Below are 24,605 nucleotides of genomic sequence, written 5' to 3' on the forward strand. Positions count from 1 at the left end.
CTACGAGTAAACCTGCACTCCGAGAACGGAGAGCTCTGCCAGGAACATAAGGCACTATCAGGTCTTTCAAATAATGCAGAGCTAACCGTTTTGGGCTTTATACCCAAGTAATACAATTTTAAATTGGATTCTAAATTTTACAGGTAACCAATGGAGCGACGCTAACACTGGAGAGACGTGATCTCTCCTGCTGATTCCTGTCAGCACTCACGCTGCTGCATTTTGGATCAGCACTTCGCGGAGGCAAACTGTCCTCCACTTTGCGTCGGACGGTTCACGCCCCCGCGTCGTTCATATATTTATGTTAATGTACACCTCGTCGGGCATTATCCCTTACATAACCTCTCCTTAGAATAATGAAGACGGTGTATGATTTTAAACTGGATTAGGCAGTGCCTAGCGTTATGAGAGCACTTATGGATGTGTTGTGAAGAATTGATCCTCCTCAGCTTATTTCCTGTGAGGGTGTGACTCGGTGCTCCCGCTGTTTTCTGTCTCTTCTCCTTTTGACGAGAGAACGTCTTTATACCGCTCTACCTTTAGTCCACATGAAGTCAGCATTGAAGCTCATTCTGTGCTCCACCTTCTCACACCCTCTCCAGTCGGTGGGGTAAACTCCCGCAGCACCAGACAAAGGCTGGATCTGTTCGCTGTGTGCTACATTTGTACCAAGGAAGCTGAAATCCATTTGTGGTACACTATTCATGTTTTTTTGCAAGAAAATGTGCTTCATTTCATGTCGGCCCACCGTTCTTCTTCCCCCCTGAGCAGCTTTTGTGTCAGATGAGAGGAAGTTAGGGTTAGTGTTGGGTTCCAGTGAAACAAAGAGGAAAAAGTCCTGGACAATTTTGTATTACAGGTAATGGTGGAATTCTGAGTCAGCATTCAGCCTATTACGATCCTGTTTCTCTTTATTGGCGGAACGCTGAGTCAGCTAACCTTTTTCTATCAATTCAATACAATTCAATCCAATTTTATTTATATAGCGTCTATTACAACAGAAGTTGTCTCCAGGATCTTTCCAGAGATCCAGAACATAAACCCCCGAGCAATTATTACATAATATAACATAAACGTTGGCAGGTAAAAACTCCCCTAGTGGGAGAAAAACCTTAAGCCAAACAGTGGCAAGAAAAACCCCCCTTTAGGAGGGAAGAAACCTGGACCAGGACCTGGATCATAAGGGGGGGAAGAAACCTGGACCAGGACCTGGATCATAAGGGGGGAAGAAACCTGGACCAGGACCGGGATCATAAGGAGGGAAGAAACCTGGACCAGGACCTGGATCATAAGGGGGGAAGAAACCTGGACCAGGACCTGGATCTTAAGGGGGTAGAAACCTGGACCAGGACCTGGATCATAAGGGGGGAAGAAACCTGGACCAGGACCTGGATCATAAGGGGGAACCTCCTGCTGAAAACCAACTGGACAGAGATAGGGTGAGGAGTTTGGTCACCCGGGAGGAGCTCGGAGTCGAGCCGCTGGTCCTTCACATTGAGAGGAGTCAGCTGAGGTGGCTTGGACATCTGTACCGGATCCTCCTGGACGCCTCCCTAGGGAGGTGTTCCAGGCATGTCCCTCCTCCCTAGGGAGGAGTTCCAGGCATGTCCCTCCTCCCTAGGGAGGTGTTCCAGGCATGTCCCTCCTCCCTAGGGAGGTGTTCCAGGTATGTCCCTCCTCCCTAGGGAGGTGTTCCAGGCATGTCCCTCCTCCCTAGGGAGGTGTTCCAGGCATGCCCCTCCTCCCTAGGGAGGTGTTCCAGGCATGTCCCACCTCCCTAGGGAGGTGTTCCAGGCATGTCCCTCCGGGAGGAGACCCCGGGGAAGACCCAGGACACGCTGGAGAGACTATGTCTCTCTGCTGGCCTGGGAACGTCTCGGACTCCCCTCGGAAGAGCTGGAGGAAGTGTCTGGAGGAAGAGATGGAGGAAGAGCTGGAGGAAGAACTGGAGGAAGAGCTGGAGGAAGAGATGGAGGAAGAACTGGAGGAAGAACTGGAGGAAGTGTCTGGGGTGAGGGAAATCTGGGCATCTCTGTTGAGACTGCTGCCCCCGCGACCCGGGAACGGATAAGCGGCGGATGATGGATGGATGGATGGGCCAGAGGGTAGCTTCCCTATCCCTGTGGGCCAGGGATCCAGCTCTGACTGTTGTTCGGGCTCATTCACCAAACAGCAGTTTGGAATACCTGTCTTTCTCCACAGGATGTCTGTGGCGCTGGGTCCATTGCTTTGGGGTATTCCCTAAACAAATGGAGTGAAAGTTTGATCTCCTTTGACGTAGGATTCGCTCCAGGCGGGAGATGAACTTTGCCCCCCTCAAGAGATTGATAGGTGGATCATTGTGGCATCTGCCATCCATGGTAATGCAGAGCCTGTACCAGTCTTTTGTGGTGAAGAGGGAGCTGAGCCAAAAGGCAAGGCTTCGATTTACTGGTCAATCTATGTTCCTACCTGTGGCAGGGTGCGTGCCACGGGGGCCCGACCGAAAGACGGAGAGACACAGAGTTTCGTGCAGACCCTTTTTTATTTCTCACACAAAACACCCCAACACAGTGCAGAAGCACACAGCAGCTCCTCCGACCCCCTTGCTGCTGTCCAGCTCTGCCTTATAAAGGCAGGCCGGGTGGAGGCGTGGCAGCCACTCAGGTGGATGGGACACAGGTGCGTGTCCCGTCAACCTCTCCACCCGGCCACACACCCCCAACGCCAATCTCGAGCCGGGGTCCGTCCGGAACGAGCCTACCCCCCCCCCCTCGGAGTGGGAGAGGAAGCCCGGAACCCTCCGGGCTTTCCTGGTCGGGGGGTCATCCCCGGCGTCGGCCTGACCAGCGCAACGGTCGGGGGGGTCGCCCCCGGCGTCGGCCCGCCCGCCGTGGAAGACGCTCTCGGGGCCGGGCCCATGGTGGTCTCGGGCCACACGGTGCGTCCACGACCGCGTCCCTCACGGCGCAGCCCCGTTCTGGAGCTGGTGCGTCCCGGACCACGCCCTCCTTTGTGACGCAGCCCTGCGCCGGCTGCTGGTCCGCCTCCAGGACCGCCTCTTCCCCCACACTCTGCTCTGGACGCAGGTCCGGCCCCGTCTCCGCGGGACCCGCCTCCGCAGCCGCCTCCCCCGCCAACTCCGCCTCCGCGACGCAGCCCTGCGCGGGCTGCTGGTCCGCCCCCGTCTCCGCGGGACCCGCCGTCGCGGGCGGCTGCGCCTCCGCAGCCGCCTCCCCAGCCAACTCCGCCTCCCCCTCCGTCTCCGCCGCTGACTCCATCCCAGGAGCCGTCGTCTGGCGGCCCGCAGCTTCTGCCTCGCAGCCCCTAAGCTGCGCCACCAGCGCTGCCGCGGCGAACCTCAGACGGGGTGCAGGGATGGGTCGCTCCGTCGGTCCCGCCGTCTCGGGAGCCGTCGCCTGGCGGCCCGCAGCTCCTGCCTCCCGGCCGCTTAGCTGCGGCACTGGCATCTCCTCCCGCGCTGCTGGCGCAGGGGTGGGTCTCCCCGCGGCCACGAGCGCCTCCATTGCGGCCAGCTGCCGCTCGTCCTGGTCGCGGAACATGGCCGTCATGCCCGCCATGGCCTGGGCGAGCGCGTCCAGGGCCCGCTCCATGCCTCTCTCCGTCCGTCCCTCGAAGCCCCACGTTGGGCGCCAGATGTGGCAGGGTGCGTGCCACGGGGGCCCGACCGAAAGACGGAGAGACACAGAGTTTCGTGCAGACCCTTTTTTATTTCTCACACAAAACACCCCAACACAGTGCAGAAGCACACAGCAGCTCCTCCGACCCCCTTGCTGCTGTCCAGCTCTGCCTTATAAAGGCAGGCCGGGTGGAGGCGTGGCAGCCACTCAGGTGGATGGGACACAGGTGCGTGTCCCGTCAACCTCTCCACCCGGCCACACTACCCTACCCCTAAGGTGACAAGCTGTGTCTGGTGACTAAAAGAATGAGATTGTGGCTTCAAGTGATGGAAATTAGTTTCCTCTGCACGGTGACTGGATTCTCCCTTATGCCGCTTCTTATGCCCAATCTCTCTCACTCTCAAAAAAGGGGGGGAGGGAACAATGAAATAAATAAATAATAAAATAAAATAAATGAATAATGAAAAATTGGAAAGCTTCTCCTCAGCGGGCAGACCCCCCCCCCCCCCCCCCCCCCCTCAGGGTCTGGGAGTTGCCCAGAGTAGGAGAAGCACAGGAGGTCGAGGGGACAGGAGGTGGGGGAAGGAGAATAGGGGGGGCGGGGGGTGGGGTGGAAGTAAAAAAGTAAAAAATGTATATATATATATATTTAAAAAAAAGGGGGGCTTTCCTTTCACTGCCATCCTACCTGCTTCTTGCTGGGGCTCCCGGTCGGGCAACTGGAGTCTGGTGGGGGCCTCCTGCTGGTGGGGGCCTCCTGCTGGTGGGGGCCCCTGCTGGTGGGGGGGCCCCTGCTGGTGGGGGCCCCTGCTGGTGGGGGCCTCCTGCTGGTGGGGGCCTCCTGCTCGCTTCCCTGACGCCCCGGTCTGACCTCACCCCTCATTGCAAAACATAAATTACCAATTCTAACTCTAATAATTATTACTGGCATTATCATGATATATTGTTTCATATTATTATATTATTATGAAATCTCATGGGATGTTAAACTATAGTATTATTATATTGTTATATATTATAATATGGTGATACCATTTTCTTATATGTTATAATATTTTATAAAAATTATGTTATATTAGGATATTACTATATTATTATGCTATATTTATATGATGTCGTGCTACACCACTCTATATGATAATTATTTATTTGTTTACTCTCGAATTAATATTCTCAATTTATGTATCTACTTTCATCATCTTATTTACACGCACACACACACACACACACACACACACACACACACACACTCATGTCGTCTTTTGTCGTTGTTTGCACTGTATGTTAATAAATAAAAAAATAAATAAATAAATAAAGTAAAAAAAATTAGAGAAGCTTCAAGCGGCGACGCTTTTTTTTTTTTAGTTTGTCTCTGTGCTGCTGAAAAGTCAGCTGGAGCCGTGAGCAGCTATGAAGGGTCAGAGCTCCTGGTAGATCTGGTCGTTCCTTATCTCCATCTAGATCTTTTTAATTCTCTCCTCAGCACCAGGTTTATGAACATCTGACCCTCAGAGTTGGGTCATGAAACAGACTTTTGCTGCCATTGCTGGTTGAATAAAATGAACAAGAATCCGTCAGAGTCTCTTTCTCTGATTTCCTCCTCCTGACTCAGACGTCTGACTCCAACCCCCCGACCAATCAGTGGCCTGTAGTGTGATGATGTCAGATACAGCCGACTCAGCAGCCTAGAACCTCGGCAGAATAGATACAGAGAAGTATCTACTCTGCACGTTAGACCCCTAGTGGAGAAGCACAAAACCAAGGCGAGTCGATTGGGGCTGAGTAGGTACTAGTGGAAAAGCACCATTAGAGATGGGTTGAGAAGTTCAGTCATCTGTGAGAGACTCAGAGAAGAGTTGCTGCTCCTCCACATTGACATTATATCTCTTGCTACTCCTGGGAATACCTCGGTATTCCCTACAGTACTTTCTTATCTGAGCTGGAGATGTCCTGCTGTTGAGAGAAAGACGTGGCGATTTCTCCTTATATCCTCTTTTAAATTGTCTATGGCACAATGACATTTCTTTGCTGATTCAGAGCAAAAAAAAAACAAAACAAAACAAAGTCCACTGGCTGTTTGTGCTTTTATGTAGACCGATGAACAAAACAAAACCTCGATTTCAAAAACACACACAGATTTCGAGTCTACTGAAACATTACAGTTAATGATCAGAATAAAAGTATCCTATTTTTCAATCTTCATCACCATACAACTTCACAAGCTCAATTTGTTCACCTTAAAAGTGAAAAGACATGGTTGAAAACTGTGTTTGATGTTTTGACTACAACATTCAATTTAATTCATTTTTTTTAAATTAAAGCATCTATTACAATACTCATTGTCTCAAGACACTTTTCAGAGACCCCAAACATGACCCCTGAGAAAATAATAAAGAAACAATGGCAAATAAAAAAAAAGTCCCCTAATGGGAGAAAAACATGAAAGCCAAACAGTGACAAGAAAAACTCTCCTTTGAGGTCACGTATACACATTTACAAAAACGGATATTTCCACCTCTACATTTTGAAAAATACCATAATTTACATGAAGCTGCATAAATAGCTGTTAAGGTGCTATGAGCAGCCAAACCTACAGGGGGCAGTGTACCGAGAAGATAAAGACATGCTTCCAACGCCTTACAGACTCGTGGTCTCCTGTTTCTTTAACAGTCCATCTGTTATCTCGAAAGCTTGGCCCTCCATCAGTTCATTGCGACACACACACACACACACACACTCCACGCAGCATTAACAACTTCGAATGCAGTGCCTTAATTAATGCACGTGGAGCACAGATGCAGAGTCACACTAGTTGCAGAATGTAGCGTAGCATCCCGCTGGAACTAAACACACAGACTCACTGGAAACTCAGATATCCCCAGGTTCTCTCTGTCAGCATGTTTCTCCTGCACAAGGAGCGTGTTGTTAGAAATGTAGCACGAAGTCTAGTCCGTGTCCCTCTCAGATCTCCAGCGTGTCCAGTCAGGTCAGGGGGGGGGGGGGGGGGGGGGGCTCTCACACTGCAAGCCAGGAGCCAAAATGGGTCATGTTCTTACATATGGCTAGAGAGGGAAAAAAGCTGTCCTGTACTCAAAGGCCCAGTCCCAATCCCCCCTACCCCTACTTTTCAGCACTACCCCTACATTTTGCGCGTTCCCATGAGGGTAGTGGTGTCCCAATTCCTCTTTGCATCTAGGGGGAGTGGGGATATCGTTGTTTAGGGGGTATCAATCTAGCCCTTCACAGCGAGGGATTTCAGATACTGACCAGCTGACCGAAGGCTAGAAAAATTTCCGAGAATGCTTTACGTCATCATTTGCAGACTGAATAAAAAAACAAAAAAACATGGCGGACATTTCTTATTTTTTAGTGAATAAAATCAATATTTTGAGTTAGTTTCTGCATAAAAATGCGTTTTGATTACATTTCTAGTGAGAAATATATATTTTACTTTCATAATATTCACTCAGTGGATGTACATAATCACTCGTTTGCCTGTTGTCACGAAGATCTCGCCAGAATAAAGGCTGATTTATGGTTCCGCGTTACACCAACGCAGAGCCTACGGCGTAGGTTACGCGGCGACGCGCGCCGTACTACGCCGTACCCTACGCCGTACCCTACGCTGTAGGCTCTGCGTTGATTTAACGCGGAATCATCAATCAGCTCCCGAGCCGGCGGCTCTCATCCCCGAAAACGCCGGAGCAAATTTCTTAACAGGCGTTATTTGGATAAACTGAGCCCAGGTTGGGGATCTTAACGGTTACTTTTACACCTGAAAAAATATTAAAACTTAATAAAGTGGCATATTAACAGCGCTACAGCTGAAATTAAAACAGCTTTTATCTCTGGGCTTCCTGATATGGTGTGACGTTTGTGCAAACGTAACTACGCAGTCGCTTACGTACCCGAACGTAAACCACGCAGTGACGGAGCAAGTGGTGTCCCAATCCCTAGGGAACATTACAAGGACCCTACGCCTGTGTAGTGAGTGAGGGCTAGCGGTAGAAAGTAGGGGGTGTATAGGGATTGGCCCGAAGTGTCACCTACATAAGTGCAGCTCGGCTAGTTTACCAAAGTATGACCATCACTCTCAAACCAGTCCAAAGACTTTAATGTATGATCTTTCATCTGTGGGATTAAATATTGTCACGCTCTGCGTTCTACTGTCTTCTGTCTGTCTGTCTGTTGGGGTTTGTCTCTATCAGTTTTGCACATCGAGAGACTGAACTTTTTGCCCATTCCTCCTTGCAAAACAGCTGGAGCTCAGTGAGGTTGGATGGAGAGCGTTTGTGAACAGCAGTTTTCAGTTCTTTCCACAAATTTTCGATTGGATTCAGGTCTGGACTTTGACTTGGCCATTCTAACACCTGGATATGTTTTTTTGTGAACCATTCCATTGTAGATTTTGCTTTATGTTTTGGATCATTGTCTTGTTGGAAGACAAATCTCCGTCCCAGTCTCAGGTCTTTTGCAGACTCCATCAGGTTTTCTTCCAGAATGGTCCTGTATTTGGCTCCATCCATCTTCCCATCAATGTTAACCATCTTCCCTGTCCCTGCTGAAAAAAAGCAGGCCCAAACCATGATGCTGCCACCACCATGTTTGGCAGTGGGGATGGTGTGTTGAGGGTGATGAGCTGTGTTGCTTTTACGCCAAACATAACGTCTTGCATTGTTGCCAAAAAGTTCGATTTTGGTCTCATCTGAGCAGAGCACCTTCTTCCACATGTTTGGTGTGTCTCCCAGGTGGCTTGTGGCAAGCTTGTGGCAAATCCAGCTTTAAACTTCTCCACAACAGTATCTGGGACCTGCCTGGTCTGTTCCTTGTTCTTCATGATGCTCTCTGCGCTTTAAACGGACCTCTGAGACGATCACAGTGCAGGTGTATTTATACGGAGACATGATTACACACAGGTGGATTCCATTTATCATCATTAGTCATTTAGGTCAACACTGGATCATTCAGAGATCCTCACTGAACTTCTGGACAGAGTTTGCTGCACTGAAAGTAAAGGGGGTGAATAATTTTGCACGGCCACTTTTTCAGTTTTTTATTTGTTAAAAAAGTTTGAAATATCCAATACATTTAATTCCACTTCATGATTGTATCCCACTTGTTGTTGATTCTTCACAACAAATTGCAGTTTTATATCTTTATGTTTGAAGCCTAAAATGTGGCAAAAGGTCACAAAGTTCAAGGGGGCCAAATACTTTCGCAAGGCACTGTATATAAAGAGAGAAGGAGGAAAGCAACCAAATTCTGCAGTGTCTGTACAGCCGCCTGGATGAGCCGTCCAGTGTGATCATCATATGTGATATGTGATATCATAGCCCCGCCCACTCAGAATCCTGCATAGATAATGAGGTTAGAGAATGGAAGATAAAGACATGGTTTAGAGGCTGAATTTCTAATTTATTTAGCAAAAACAATCAAAAGCTTGTTTTTAAGACATTCAAGGCCTGTTTAGAATTGATATTAGATGTCATAATAGGTCCCCTTTAAGCTTTCTTGTAGCAGTAATTATGTGCACCAACACACACAACAGCAGACATGTCATTCTCTTCAGAGTTAATACAAGCTGTAAACTGTAAACCTTAGTTTTCCTGTGGAGAAAGGAATTACATCTTAAAATAAAAATTAATTATGAATTATTAAGCTTTTTGAAAGCTTTAGTGATAGCATCCGCCGCATGAGGAAACTCTTGTGAGTGAAGCAAAACTCTTAACACTAGAACTACAAATGTCACTCGTGAAGCGACTGACACACACACACACACACACACACACACACACACACACACACACACACACACACACACACACGCATGATCACCTCCCAGTGTGGACGACCCCCCTGAGGAAACATTGGAGCTGAAAACTAAAAGATTAAAAGAAAGTTAAAAAAAATGCATAAAAGTGTAAAATTTTAGAGAAATCTATACAAAACTTAAGATGAATAACAAATAACATAAAATAGAATAAAAGTCATTAAAAATGGATTAAAGGTTTAAAGATAATAAAAGAGCTAAATAAATAAACACAATAACTAGATGAAAAGATAAAGCCTGATTTAAGGTTCTGCGTTAAACCAACGCAGAGCCTGCCCTACGCCGTTGCCGTGACGCCGTCGTGAATCCAGACTTCTCCGTCACTCCATTTCTCCGCGGTGCAATACCCCCCCAGAGCACTAGTTGATACTTTGTTTAGCTTCCAGCTTTTCCGGTCACAGTGAATCAAAGTGATAAGGACAACTATTGTGCAAAAAACCAAAACAACCCCCCAAAAAAAAAAAAAAAATCACCCACACATCCGCCATTTTTTCGTAGCGGTGTATCGCGTCAATCAGGCAGCCAATCAGCACAGAGCCTCATTATCATAGCCCCGCCCACTCAGAATCCTGCATAGATAATGAGGTTAGAGAATGGGAAGATAAAGACATGGCCCAGAGGCTGAATTTCTCATTTATATAGAAAAAACAATCAAAAGCTTGTTTTTAAGACATTCAAGGCCTGTTTAAAATAGGGATTAGATGCCATAATAGGTCCCTTTTAATGCGCAGTGGCCAAATATGTTCAGTGACCGTCTGCAAGCTTTGATGTGGAGAAACAAAAATTACTTAAAGGTGATTAAAGAGGAAAAACCCTTTATCTCTTTTCCTCAGATCGCTCTGCATCTCAGTACCTGCCAACGTCGGGCTCCTGCAGGAACAGGTGCTTTGAGCTGACCGAGATGGAGCCGTCAAACTGCCGCTGTGATAACTTGTGCAAGACCTACAATGGCTGCTGCTCGGACTTCGACCAGCTCTGCCTCCAGACAGGTACTACGTTGCCTACACTTCTTGACATTCCCCAATTGTTTTCCCAACCTCTCAACCCAAATTCCCACATAGTTTCAATTCCTCTCTTATTACTTTAATCTCTCAGCTGTGATTTAAAGACCTTAAATGTCTCCCAGATTGTTGGCATTCTTTTGTCTGTCAAGCACAAGGGAGTCAAGTCTCTCGGTGGCGTAAGGTGAGCGGAGAGAGCCAAATAAAACAGGCAGGATCAAATGCTTAAGATCTGGAGATCGCTTTTTCATCTGTTTCTATTTGAGTCTGAGAAGCAAGGAAAGGATCTGCTTTCTTTTCTTTTTAACAGTAATTTCTTTCACATCTGCAATGATCTCAAAGCAAAAACAAATCCAATAGCCTCAATTGTTGCTGCCCATCATTCTGGAAATGCTTTTAAAATGAGATCAAATCTCCAGCAAGAATGAATATTCACAAGTTTAAGACATTCCAACAGCTGCCCGTCATCCCAGGAGTGCACATATCCTGATCTGATTTCTTTGCTTGATTTGATCTTTCTTAAACTAACATCTTTTACATGCCCACAGGATGTTTCTCCTGGCCTGTGGTTGAAGGATTGAGAAACTTTCAACACTTTCCAAAGAGAGACTCTTAATTATTTGCTTGGTTATATTCAGAGGTAGACATTTTAATGGCTAGGTAGAGCATCTTAGACTTTGTGAAATGCATGTTAGTATTAATATAATTAGGGCCCGAGCACCAAGGGTGGGAGGAGCCTATTGTATCTGTAATGTTTTTTTATTATTATTAGGGCCCGAGCACTTACAGTGCCTAAATGTGTTATTTAATAGTTTGCATTAATGGGCGTGGCCTAATGGCTCAACAGCGCCCGCTAGAAAACTTTGTGCCTCAAGCCCCATAATACGGTTTGACGTACATGCACGAAAATCGGTAAACACTTGTATCTTGTCGCAACTTAAAGAAAAGTCTCTTGGCGCCATGGCCGAAACCGAACAGGAAGTCGGCCATTTTGAATTAATCGTGTCATTTTGGCGAAATTTATGCCATGTTTTCGGCCGTTAATACGGCCCGAACTGTAATGTGCACCCAGGTGTTATACATCCAAATGTGCGTCTCCATCCTGCAACATTACTTTTCTCAGTCAAAAGCGTTACCGTGGCGACGATAGGCGCCAAAAAGCGCGCCCACCCTTCATTTGATAGTTCCTACTTTCTTCCATAACTTTTGAATGGTTTGACATAAAGACTCATGGGTGGTGTCATCGGACTAGATTTTGAGTTCTTGGTGCAAATTAGCCCCGCCCTTCATCTGATTGGTCGATATCTGATAGTTCCTATTTCCTGTCATAACTTTTGAATGGTTTGATATAGAGAGTCGTGGGTGTTTCATCCGCTAAATGTCCAGGCCTGAAGAATCTACATGCAAGTCATACAAGCTTTGGGGTGTGAGGACCCGTTCATCGCTGCTTGTAGCTTTAATTTATTATTATTATCTTCTTTTTTTTTTCCACAACAAAACCGGCCTTTTCAGAGCTTTGTCAAGCTCCAAAACACAAATGTCTCCAGAGACATTTAAAAATGTGATATAATCTATGTTTATGATGTTTAATCTAATGTTTTATGACATCTGTTTCAACTACATTTATTGTGGTGATTCTAGCACTGTGTTGAATGTTGATGATTTGTCATGAATATATGCTTAGCTAGAGCTCTAGATTAGAGCTCAGATTTCCTGTGTATGATCAGAGTCAGATCTATATACTCATAATAAATACTCATAATCATAGCATCACCATGTGCTGAAAGGAAGAAAGTAGATTTTTTTTGTTGTGCTTTGCCCCTTAGAAGGATTAGACGAATGTCAGATATTGTGAGGAAGTTCTTTACAAGTTAATGATGTCTTACAACAATATCAGAAAGTGTAAATAGAAGAGCATGGTTATCATGATATTGGTGCATAATACTGTATTGCATTCAATTGAGAAAAAAATCTGCTCTGTTTTTCTGAATTAATGAGATAATAATCTCAGTATTCTGATAAAAGTTTTAATAAAAAAGAAAAATTGCTCTATTTTTCTGAATTAACCTCACAATTTGCAAGAAGCTGCCATTCACTTGAGAGCTTTCATGGAAGCAAACATGTTCCTGTCCAGTTTAATCCAGTATTTTGCTTTTGGTTTGAAACATTGGGAGATACTCTTGTCTATAAATTATATCGATGGTATTGTTATTAGTTTGTCGACTTTGCGCAGAAACCTCAGGACTTTGCGGTTGTTCAGACGGAAAGCCCATTCTGATCTGCTGGACATTGCAACTTTTCTCCAGGATCACTTTTCTCGGAATTCTGAGATAATTAACTCGTTAATTCAGAAAAACAGAGCAGATTTTTTTTTTCTCAAGTGAATGCAATACGCTTCCGTAGCATAAGACCTACTTAAGACAAAAAAAGATTGCAAGCCTGTGAAAGTCAAAAGCCTTCAGATGTTGAGTCCTGGTCATAGTTTTACTCTACAATATGTTGCCTTGTTCTGTAAAGGAACGTTAGCGTGAGACAGGTTTAATCTGCAGACATGCCTTACACATGAATGAGTTAAATCACTGTTTTCATTTAAGCTACTTTTTTCTTTTTTTTGGATCAAGACTTACAAACATCCAGATATGAATGTTACCCCTGATTTTCCAGCTATACAGGTAATTGTTATGAGCAGGAAAGGAGTCATAGACTTAATGGCACACACTTAAACACTCTTTTTTTGAGCAAACTGTAGGTCTTTGATGTTTTTTCTTCTTCTCTTGTTTGCTGTGGCAACAACCCCCCCTCCCCCCGCTACTTCCATCGTTGGTGGTCTGAATTAAAGTTTTATCCTCCTGCCTGTTGGTCTTTGTCTCACCACAGCTGAGCTACAACAACCACTGTAATCCTCCCAGAACATGACATTTTAATCCTGACAACGTCGGGTCTTACCTACACTAGTCCTGTGTTGAAAAAATCTATTTTCCGATTCAAGACCGATTCTCATATTAATTCCTAAAAATCGATTCATGTGTCTAAAGATCGATTTTTTTTTTCATCATTACATTACAACTTTTGGTATTTTTTTCTTTATGCCCAAAAAAGGAATGTTTTGTTGGACACAAGAATAACTACTGCCATGTTTTTGCCTTTAGATATGTTTAAATGTATGAAAACATTAAAGTTTTCAGTTATAATTGCATAAATTGTCTATATTTCATTACTTTATATACTGTCTTGGGGTTACATTTGCATAAAATGCTAAAAACCAAATTCTCAAAAATTAAAAACTAAAACAGACCAAAAATGGAAAAAATTTAAACGGAATGTGGAAAAAAATAAAACCAATTTCATGTTTGCTGCCCTGGATCTGTTTGGTAATTCTGCCCCACGATGTTTCTGAAAGCAGTTCTATCAGCATTCTGGGAGCTGATTGGTCCTTACAGCATCATTAGCTGCAATACTTGCTGTTGAATCTCAATATAATACTAGTATTAATATGTTGCAGAACTACAGTCATATAATTCATGCAACAGCTCAAAAAACAGTTTTAATAACACTAACCCAAATCAATATCGGAATCAAATTGAATCGGATCGAATCAAATCTTGATAAACGATTCTGAATCTTAAGAATCGGAATCGAATCGATTCTTGACATTTGAATGGATCCCCAGCCCTAACCTACACCAAAAACTACGAACTCATTGCCAGCTTCAATAATCTGCAGGATTAAACCACAAAACCTATGTGGTTTTGGCAGAGCCGCCGCAAGGGGTGTGCGAACCGTGCAACCGCACGGGGCCTCGCGCCCCAGGGGGCCTCGCGCTATGGGCCGTTTTTGAAAAAAAAAAAAAAAAAATTTTTTTTTTTTTTTTTTTCGTTTTTTTTTTTTCCTTTTTTCCCTTATAAATATCAACAGTCACGTTCCATTACAGACATAAATGTGTACTAGTCTGTGCATATCAATAAATATATGTGGAATGATGCGCGTGTCTGTTGTTCAATACAACTGCGTCAGACACAAGCTGCTCTGATCCAGACGGTGGAGTGTGTAACAAACTGTCACACAATGTCGAGAGAACGAGACATATTCAGGAAATTTCCATTAGGGGATGAAAAAAGAAAAAAACTAAAGAAAATGGAAGAGTTTAATGCCTCTCTGAAAGGCTCGTTTGATAAATTTGTTACAAAAATCACCGATCCGACCAGGTCTCAAGCAGCCGTGGGGCCCCGCGTCGAGGCAAGCCCAGATGATGATGAGGCAGGGGAAGATATCCAGTATTTTGCTAATTGGAGAGTTAAAATTGCGCATATAGACACCGGATCCGACCCAAAAAACCCAAAAATTTCGCGCGCGCTCGCTACGCTCACACGCGAGGGGCCCCCGCAGCCATTTCGCACAGGGCCTCGCAAATCTCCCAGACGGCTCTGGGTTTTGGAGTCCGCAGCTTTTGTTTTCTCATGTTTTATACATTGTTTTGTTCCTCTGCTCTTCCTACGCACAGATGGAGGATATGAATGCAGCAGAGAGCGGTGTGGAGAAGCCAGAAACAACCAGCATGCCTGCCACTGCTCCGAAGACTGTCTGATCAGAGGAGACTGCTGCACCAACTACAAAAAGATGTGTAAAGGTTTGGAACTTTGTATATCCTGTAATCCTCTAATCCTCAACAACTCCATGGGAGAACCAATTAATCCAAAGTTATTCAGGTAGTTTTTATACTCCCATGTGTCAAGAAGGAGATGATGTCTGGAATGAATTGGTCTAAAATGATTGTTACGAAAACAAATGTGTCAGATTTGGATTCCTTTTTATGTTTTGTTATATTAATGTTGCAACAAAATATAACAGTATTTGAATCTGAAAGTTTCTCTGAATGTATCTTTAGTGTGCAGGAAGTGAATATAAACTGACAAATTAGTTGTTATTACTAGTGATGTCAGCCGATTAAAAAAAAAAAATCTAATTAATTACAGGATTTATAATTAATTAATCTAATTAATCACATTTTAATCTCATATCTGCTAAAGGTCCCCAAATAAATAATTTGAATTCTAGGACATTGCAAAATTGCAGTGCATGACTGATCAATTGAATCCACTAAGAAGAGAAGATTTGAAATCCACATTTTTGAAGTGTGTTTCATGAATGAAATTCAAAAGAAAAAGCTCAAGCACATCAGCAAACCAATTTGGCCAGGAGCATTATTCAAAAATGCAATACAAATACAGTTAAATAAAATTCATAAAATAAGGTTGAGTCTCAAACAGGCACTTAAGCAGACTCTCAATTCAAAATTAAAACTAAAGCTGACTCAATACAGCAATTCAAGTACTAGTACCTGTAACGTTTACAGTGGAACTTGTCCGGACATTTAAAATGCTCACGTTTTGCAACTCATAATTATTTGCGTTAATTGTCATAACGCGTTAATTAGCAGTGTAATTAATTAATCTAATTAACGCGCTAAACTGACAGCCCTAGTTATTACATACATTATGTTATTATAAACTTTCTTCAAAATATTTCAGCATCATTCTCGCTGGAAGGCTGCGTAGCTGAATCCCCGCCCTGTACACGCCCATAAATGCATATGGATGAGCCTACTGAGCATGCGCAGTGGCTTCCTGCAGCCTGTTTGTGCGTCAGAATGAATTAGAAGTAGCAGCCACTGTGACACTGACTTTCACGGAGACCTAGATGTTGTAGATGATGTGGAGGACAGGAAAACCACATTATTTGGTGGTCACAGTAAAAGTTAGAATAACTATATAAATAGTATACAATAAAATAAAGCGAGTGAGTGGCAGCACGCCGTTGCTGCGCTAAACGCCGTGAGTTCCCCGGCGCAACAGGGGGGACACACGTCCCCGTCTTTTCAAAATCATGTTTTTTTCCCCTTACTTTTTACAGTTTAAAAACTAACGGTAGGCTCAGCCTTAAATTGCAAATTATCAAGACACTGTATGAAAGCGATACGAGAACGGCCCCGCAGCCCCGCTTCACCCCCCGCTCCCCCTCCTCCTCCCCCCTCCCCTCAGAGCTGCTCAGAGCTGGTTTATGGTTCTGCGTCAACAACGCAGAGCCTACGGCGTAGGTGCGCGTCGCCGCGTACCCTATGCCGTAGGCTCTGCGTCGTTTTAACGCGGGACCCTAATTTAGGCACCATACACCTGCACCTAAAGGTTTCACGCGCGCGCAAAACTCATATATATGAAAAAAAATCTGTGTCCCTTTAGGGAAGAAATGAGGGGCTCCGTGGGGCTCCCTAAACGCAGCCCCTCATTTGTTTTGTCCTAAAGCGGTGCAGACGAGGCTGCAGCTCCAGCAGCTCCAGAGTCCTGACTGACTGAGCTTCACACACAGAGGAACACGATCAGCGCTATTTTATTTTATTATTTTATTATTTTACGTCTGATATATGTTGTGATATGTGATGACATTATTAAGAGTATGACATGAATCTGGCTTCATTTCACCACCTCACAGCCTGCGTCGCCAGTTCCCCGTGTCTTAAGTAAATTCTTACGGGAGGGTGAGGGTTGCCGTAAAGATAAGCAGATTTTTCGGTTAGTTTTTTCTTTTTAGATCCGAGGCTTTGCGTAGAAGGTGGCTTCCGCAACTTTCAGGCGCTTTTTCTGCGCAAGCAAGCTTTATAGATGAGGCCCCAGATGTTTAAAGTGAGATATTTTACCATTTCATATAAAATGTTAGTATTTGATGCCAGCAACATGTCTCACATACATTTTCTCATGGGCAGTAAAAGACTGGAAAAGTATGTGCTACTAAAAAGAAACATCTGGAAGAACTTCCTGCGACTACAGTAATTTTATTACCTGGCAGTAGCTCGGTGACGTCACTGGGAATGAAAAGAGTATCTCAAACCATTTCAGATTAATGATTCTCGGTGTAAAATTGCAAAGTCTTTAAAGATATGATCATATACAGTACATAATATCAAATGATTCTGGGAATAAGGTGAAATGGGAAAAGGCTGAATAATAAATACTAGATTCCCATCAGGCACATGGGAAGATAATTAGAGCAGTGGGGGCTGCCGTCTGATGTCATCTGAATGACACAATTGTTTATTTTTCCATAATGTAGCCTATTATTGCCTCTTGCTACTTTAATCCCCATAAACTTTACAAGAATGCATTAAGCCACTTTGATTGTATGGAGCTAGAACAGTCTCAAAAGTGACAAATGCACATGGTGATCCACAAATGCACATGACGAGATTCAGAAATGCACGGGATGATTTGCAAATGCACAGAACAATTCACATGTGTGTAGGACAAGATACACAAATGTATTTCTGATGCACACACAAACATAACCTGATTTACAAACGTTTTTTTGTCTGTGGACTTCGCTGCATTTGTGTGTGAATTTTTGAGACTCCCCTGACGTGACTCAATCCACAAATGCGTTTTTTTTAACACGGAAGGATCTGCAACCAATCAGATGTCTTCCTTTGTTTCAGCCAATCATAAGAGCGCACCCCACGTGGGGGACGATTTACTCCAATCAGATTAAAGAGACGGATACACCTGCTGTTTGAACTGCGTTCGCGTCCGTTCACTTAGAAAAGTGATTAAATATTTGGTAGTAGTTTAATAAACCAGTTGGTGGAGTAAAGATAACAACAAGACAGCAACACGGGATGGAGAGGAGATCACTGCTCTGCTTTTCTTGTGATCTCGGTAAAGAAAACGATGGGAGATGGTTTGTTGGGTCGTTCAACCAGAGCCGTCGGGAGACTGGAGAGCTCTTTTAGTCCTGCCGATGCAGCAAATGATGATGAGAAACAGCGGAGATATTTCTGTATTTCCTCCGTTCAGCTCAAAACCAGACAGACGGCAGCAGAGAGCTGGCTCTCTGTTTGTGAATCTTGTCCTGTGCATTTGTGGATCGGCGCGTGCATTTGTCACTTTTGAGACTGTTCTAGCTTCATATAATTGATCCAAACTCTTAAAGCGATACACCACATTACAGAAGCAGGAAGTGCAAGTTATGAGCGCTGCAATTAGTACTCGTGTAACTTAAACCCTGCTGTACAGTGGCCGAGACCCGCCATTGCTGAAAATAAAAGTAACGCTGCAAACAGAAACAAACGCCGCTGCAAATTAAAGAAACGCTGCAAATAAAATTTTATTTGCGTCATTTTTTTATTTTATTTGCAGCGGCGTTTCTTTATATTTTCAGCGTTTCTTTTATTTGCAGCGGCGTTTCTTTTTGTTTGCAGTTTTTCTTTTTTATTTTCAGCAATGAGGGGTCTCGGCCACCGTACTGCTGTGACACACAGGTAAGAAATCTGTACAAAAATCAATCATGACAAGATTAGACATAGTCTAAGGGCCAGGACACACCAACCCAAAGGCCAAACGTCGAAAAGCAGTCGGACTGAAAGTCCGCTCCTGTTTGCCCGTGTATGTTCTGCGTGTGTGCCAGGCGTAATATGTCCCCATAACTGCAGGTGGCGCTAATCTGTGATGTTGACTTACGGGACTTTTCTTGTTTTTCTTTTTTGCATTTGCTGTAGGTTTTTGTAGCATTTCCTGTAGCGCAGCTCCATCAAGTAGATACGTAACTCAACCCCAGCCACTATAGTACGGTATTTTACCAGATATTTAGTGCGCGTTAAAATGCGGTGCGCCTGAGCCGCTCGGTGGCGCAGTGGGTTAAGCAGCGGCTCATATACTGAGGCTACAGTCCTCCTGCAGCGGTCGCGGGTTCGAATCCAGCCTGCGCACCTTTGCTGCGTGTCTTCCCCGTTCTCTCTCTCTACCCCTTTCCAGTCTGCATCTCCAATAAAGGGCCACTAGAGCCCAAAAAAATCTTAAAAAAAAAAAAAAAAAAAAAAAAAAAAAAATGCGGTGCGCCTTATATATGGAAAAAGTTTTTAAATACGTCATTCATTGAATGTGCGTCTTATAATGCGGTGCGCCTTATAGTGCGGAAAATACGTAATCACAAATCATTGGCAGCTCACTCCCCTCCCTCATGGACACCTACAACACCCGCCTCACCTGCAAAGCATCCAGAATTGTGAGTGTCCTACCCAGCCATCACATGGACTCTTCAGCCTCCTGCCTTCTGGGAGACCAAATCTGAGCCACTGAACCAGAACCTGACTGATTAACATCTCCATCCCCCAAGCCGTCAGGATCCAACCATCCGTCACCATCCGACTTGTTATCAGGGCTCAGTCCAAAGGTCTGCATCTCTGAATGTCTGAGAAAGGAAAGGACAACTTGTACTTTTACAAATAAAATATGAATCCTGAAAGTCATACACAGACTTTAGAGTATTTTTCAGGGAATGCCTTGTATCTTCCAACAAAGCAAGGGTCCATTTTCCAAAACCTTTGTTGCTAAGTATAAATCCTCTTCCTCTCAGGTTACAGGGCAAACCCCCAAGCCACCACCTTAGTTACGATACTTGATGTTTTCTGTGTTCTGATTAAAATATGGGTTTGCGAGATATGCTTATTAGGGCCCGAGCACTTACAGTGTGAAGGCCCTATTGTATCCGTCTTTTTTCCCCCTAAACGTGCCCCAAAAGTCAACAAATTTTGCATGCAAGCCAGGCCTGGCGAAAAATGTGATATTTAATGGTTTGCATTAATGGGCGTGGCCTAATGGCTCAACAGCGCCCCCTAGAAAACTTTGTGCCTCAAGCCCCACGATACGGTTTGACGTACATGCATGAAAATCGGTACACACCTGTATCATGTCACAACTTAAAGAAAAGTCTCTTGGCGCCATGGCCGAAACCCAACAGGAAGTCGGCCATTCTGAATTAATTGTGTAATTTTGGCGCAATTTATGCCATTCCTTCAGCAGTTAATACGGCCCGAACCGTAACGTGCACCCAGGTGTGTTATACCTCAAAATGTGCGTCTCCATCCTGCAACGATGCGCATTACTTTTCTCAGTCAACAGCGTTACCGTGGCGACGATAGACGTCAAAAAGCGCGCCCCCCCTTCATCTGATTGATCCATATCTGATAGTTCCTACTTTCTGCCATAACTTTTGAATGGTTTGATATAGAGAGTCGTGGGTGGTTTCATCCACTAAATGTCCAGGCCTGAAGAATCTACATCAAGTCATACAGGCTTCCCCTGCAGCCTGAACGTGCACAAGGGTGCGAGGGCCCGTTCATCGCTGCTTGCAGCTTTAATTCTTGAAATTGTATTTCAACATTAATCTCGACATTTCGACTTTTTTCTCGAAGTGCACAATAAAAAAAAATCTTCCCCTCTCAAATATTTTTTCTCCTGCCTGGCCCTAATACAACCACAGAATTGTACGTGCTCACTAACTCCTCACTTTTGGTGTTACCTCTCTCTTTCCCTCGGGTCCCGTTAGGAGACACTTCCTGGCTGCAGGATGAATGTGAGGAGATCAGAGCTGCTGAATGTCCTGCTGGGTACGTTTAAACTACAACAAGACTCAACTAGGTTGATAAAGTTTGATTTTACGACATCTGTGTTTTTCTATGTGCACAGGTTTGTGCGTCCGCCGCTCATCATATTGTCAGTGGATGGATTTAGGGCTTCTTATGTGAAGAGAGGGAAAAACATCATGCCCAACATCGAGAAACTTAGTAAGATCTGATGTGGTTATGTGGAAGAAGGATCATTGTTTTGGCTGTACCTCCCCACAAAATGATACCCTGGTAAAAAGTTGCGTTGATGTGGCACTGTTGGGAATGTTAAAGAATTATTCTACCAAAACATGGTGCATGTTCTTGGATTTTGGGATATTAACGATTTTAACAGGTGTAAGAATCTTTGAATCAAAAATCCTGTCCTTTTTAGGAACATGTGGAACCCATGCTCCCTACATGAGGCCTGTTTACCCTTCTAAAACGTTCCCAAACCTCTACTCACTGGCTACGGTAAGTGAGTAACGATGGAAGTGGATCCATGTGGATCATCGTATCTACTGGATGTATGCCGGCATTCAGGGGGAGTTTGTTCATGAGGGTGATCGGGCGATTCTCCTCCACATTCATTCATTAAACGCTCTGTCGTTGCTGTGACTGGCCTGACCTTTGACGTAGTTGTTGTCCAATTAGCATTAAGTTATACCGCCAGTGGTCCCGCCCCTTCCGGGGGGGTTTAGAAACATTTACACATCTCCCCCTTTACGGAAGAGTATTAGGGCCAGGCAGGAGAAAACATATTTGAGAGGGGAAGATTCTTTTTATTGTGCACTTCGAGAAAAAAGTCGAAATGTCGAGAATAATGTTGAAATACAATTTCAAGAATAAAGTCAAAATTTCTTGAATAAACTCGAAATTTCGAACTTACATCCTTGGAGTGGAACGTTAAGGGGACGTTTCTGAAGTTATGCAACTGCATATGTGTGATATGTGTTTCAAATCAATATCGTAAAGCCAATTTGCCTTTTTTCTCGACATTTCGACTTTTTTCTCTGCATTTCGACATTTTTCTCGAAATTGTATTTCAACATTAATCTCGACATTTCAACATTTTTCTCGACATTTCGACTTTTTTCTCGAAGTGCATAATGAAAAAAAAATCATCTTCCTCTAAAATATTCATTATATTTTTCTCCTGCCTGGCCCTAATAGTCTTCCATACCCCCTTAGACTCATATATTACTTGTTTTTTTCTTTTCACATCCCAGGTGCTTCAGTATAATCTCATGTCTCCGTCCTGCGGTAGCCGCCTCTTCTTCTCTGAATCTCCGTTGCCGTGGTTACCACCTGGCAGTTGATCCAGCGCAATGATATTAAAGATATCAGGCAATTTGACCAAACTTGTTTTCTAGTTGTAGGTTATCACTTTTAACCTACCTGCCAGCCAATCAGAATCCAGTATTCACACAGAACTTGGTATAATGTTCAGTTAATCCACATGAAATGATCTGAGGCGAAAGTGGCTCTACCAGAGGAAGCAGCCGCTGCAAGAATTGGAAACTGACAGCTTATTCTGGTCAACACCAGTTAGCAGCCTGCAGTCAGGAGCAAAGACAGCTGGTTGTGACTGTTTACCTCCAAACCCCCCCAGAACAACTCAAAACCATTCACAGCAGTCTCTTAGTGCAGTTTACAAGCCATATTATCTTCACCTTACCAACTATGCTCCGTTAGGTCTTTATTCGGAGCTCAGGAGTCAAGTAAAGTCGGTGCTAAGCACTAAGTAGCTGTCATTTCTGCTATGAATGTGAAATCTAACTATGGAGTCCAAAGCCCAAGCCATTTTTTGAACTAGGCTTTAAATATGTTTGTTTTTGCTGTGAAGTTGGACATTTTTTTTTTTACATTTTTTTTTATTATGCATTTTTGAAATTATACATGTCCAGTGCAGTATATATACAAATAATTTGAAATATGTAGCAGATCCAGAATACATACACAGCAATGATTCCTAAGGTCCGCAGTGAATCCAACATTTCAGGAAGTTCCCAGGTTCCAACACTTAAAAAGGCTCCTCTGACCAATATTTCCAAACCTCAGTCTTTCCAGAGAAATATAGTCGGCTATCAACGACTTCCACAGATGTGTTGAGGTTGAGGTTGAGGTTCTTCTCCCACCCACTTAGTCAGAATAGCCTTTCGGCCCAATAAGCCGAAATAAGCAAAAACTGTAATGTGTCGTCTTAGTGATTCAGGGAAACATCCCATAGACATAGTAGTAGGTCAGGCTGTAATTGTTGTTTGATTATCACACTAACCTCACCACATACAGTTTTCCAGAAACGTTGAATCTTTTCACATTCCCAAAGACAGCGCAATCTTGTTCCTAAACTAGTCTTAGATTTTTGACAGTTTGGGAAGCCCCTGCTGTATATTTACTATATATATGGAGATATGTAGACATTCTGTAGAATATTATATTGCATTTCTCTGAGTCTGTTGCATATGGATATTTTCGAAGGGTAAGAGTAAAATTTCCTCCCATGTATCACTGTCTATTGTTGTTTTCAACTGAGTCTCCCATGATTTCCGTAGGAATGACAGTCTGCCTGTAGTCAAGTGTTGCAGCTTGGAATACAATTTTGAGACAAAGTGACCTTGGAAGTTGGAGATTTTAACATGGGGGCTGCACGATTCTGGACAAAATGAGAATCAAAATGAGAATCAAAATGAGAATCACGATTTTTTTGCTTAGAATTGAGATCACGATTCTCTCACGATTTTTTTCCAATATAAAATTTATTGCACTTATTACTTTAACTTTGCAACAGCTGAACAAAAATATAGTAACAATAAACATCTCTTGTCTTCTTTACACAAACCTTTGAATAATTTAAACAATAATAACAATTTTGAACAATATTTGTTCCTCCCTGAGTTGAACACCCTTTCAGAAAGGGGACTTGTAACAGATCCTGTAGTTCTGAGGCAACAAATTATTCCTCTGGCTGCTTTTTGCTGTAATAGCTGACATTGAACATAAAACAATAAACATCTCTCTTGTCTTTAAATAGTTTTAACAATAACAATTTTAACAATATTTATGTGCAATATGTGTCAGGTGATGACACATATTGTAGATGTTTCTCCAAATGTAATCCACAATCATTAACAAAATATAACAAACATGACAACATGATAGTTGACCATGACAGGACTACAACAACCTAGAACATAGGCCTAGTCCTTTTTTTATGCAGCCATCTTTAAAAAAAAAATAAAAATAAAAATAAAAATTAAATCGTCGTCATTTGGAAATGAGATCGCGTTCAAGCATGAATCGAGATCGCGATTTTTTAACGATTAATCGTGTAAATGGAGATTTACTTGCTTAAAGGGGACCTATTATGAAAAACACGTTTTTTCTTGTTTTAACATATATAAAGTGGTCTCCCCTCACCCTGCCAGCACAGGGGAGACAAAATACCATGAAATTCTGCAGGGTCTCTGACCCCCTCCTGACAGAGTCCCCCAGTGTCACGTGACCTTTTTTTGAGCCATTCTGAATCTGCGCCTAGGGTGACGTCACCATAGGCGCTCATTTCCATAGGTTCAGCCTCCGCTGCTGAAACCACGACCACAACCAGCTCTCTCCACAGGCTGGAGCTCTCCATCCTTCAGTCAGTCGGACGCGGCGCCGCGGCGGAGCGGATCCAGGTTAAATCATCCAGGTTCCCGGGTGGTTTGGGAGCTGGGTCCTCGGAG

The 24,605-nt window shown here is 43.8% G+C and overlaps 1 protein-coding gene across 1 annotated transcript in view; it reads left to right on the forward strand.

The window, feature by feature from the left end:
* The window catches only part of LOC133424401 (ectonucleotide pyrophosphatase/phosphodiesterase family member 2-like), a 66,874-nt gene that overhangs the window by 3,022 nt on the left and 39,247 nt on the right, over nt 1–24,605 (forward strand). The window contains exons 2-6 of the mRNA XM_061714974.1: nt 10,284–10,439; nt 14,953–15,078; nt 20,823–20,883; nt 20,963–21,060; nt 21,275–21,354. Coding sequence (XP_061570958.1) covers nt 10,352–10,439; nt 14,953–15,078; nt 20,823–20,883; nt 20,963–21,060; nt 21,275–21,354 — 453 coding nt within the window. The 5' untranslated portion in view covers nt 10,284–10,351. The remainder of the gene's footprint in view (nt 1–10,283; nt 10,440–14,952; nt 15,079–20,822; nt 20,884–20,962; nt 21,061–21,274; nt 21,355–24,605) is intronic.

The sequence above is a fragment of the Cololabis saira genome, chromosome 3 (genome assembly GCF_033807715.1).
Source record: "Cololabis saira isolate AMF1-May2022 chromosome 3, fColSai1.1, whole genome shotgun sequence".
Lineage (NCBI taxonomy): Eukaryota > Metazoa > Chordata > Actinopteri > Beloniformes > Belonidae > Cololabis > Cololabis saira.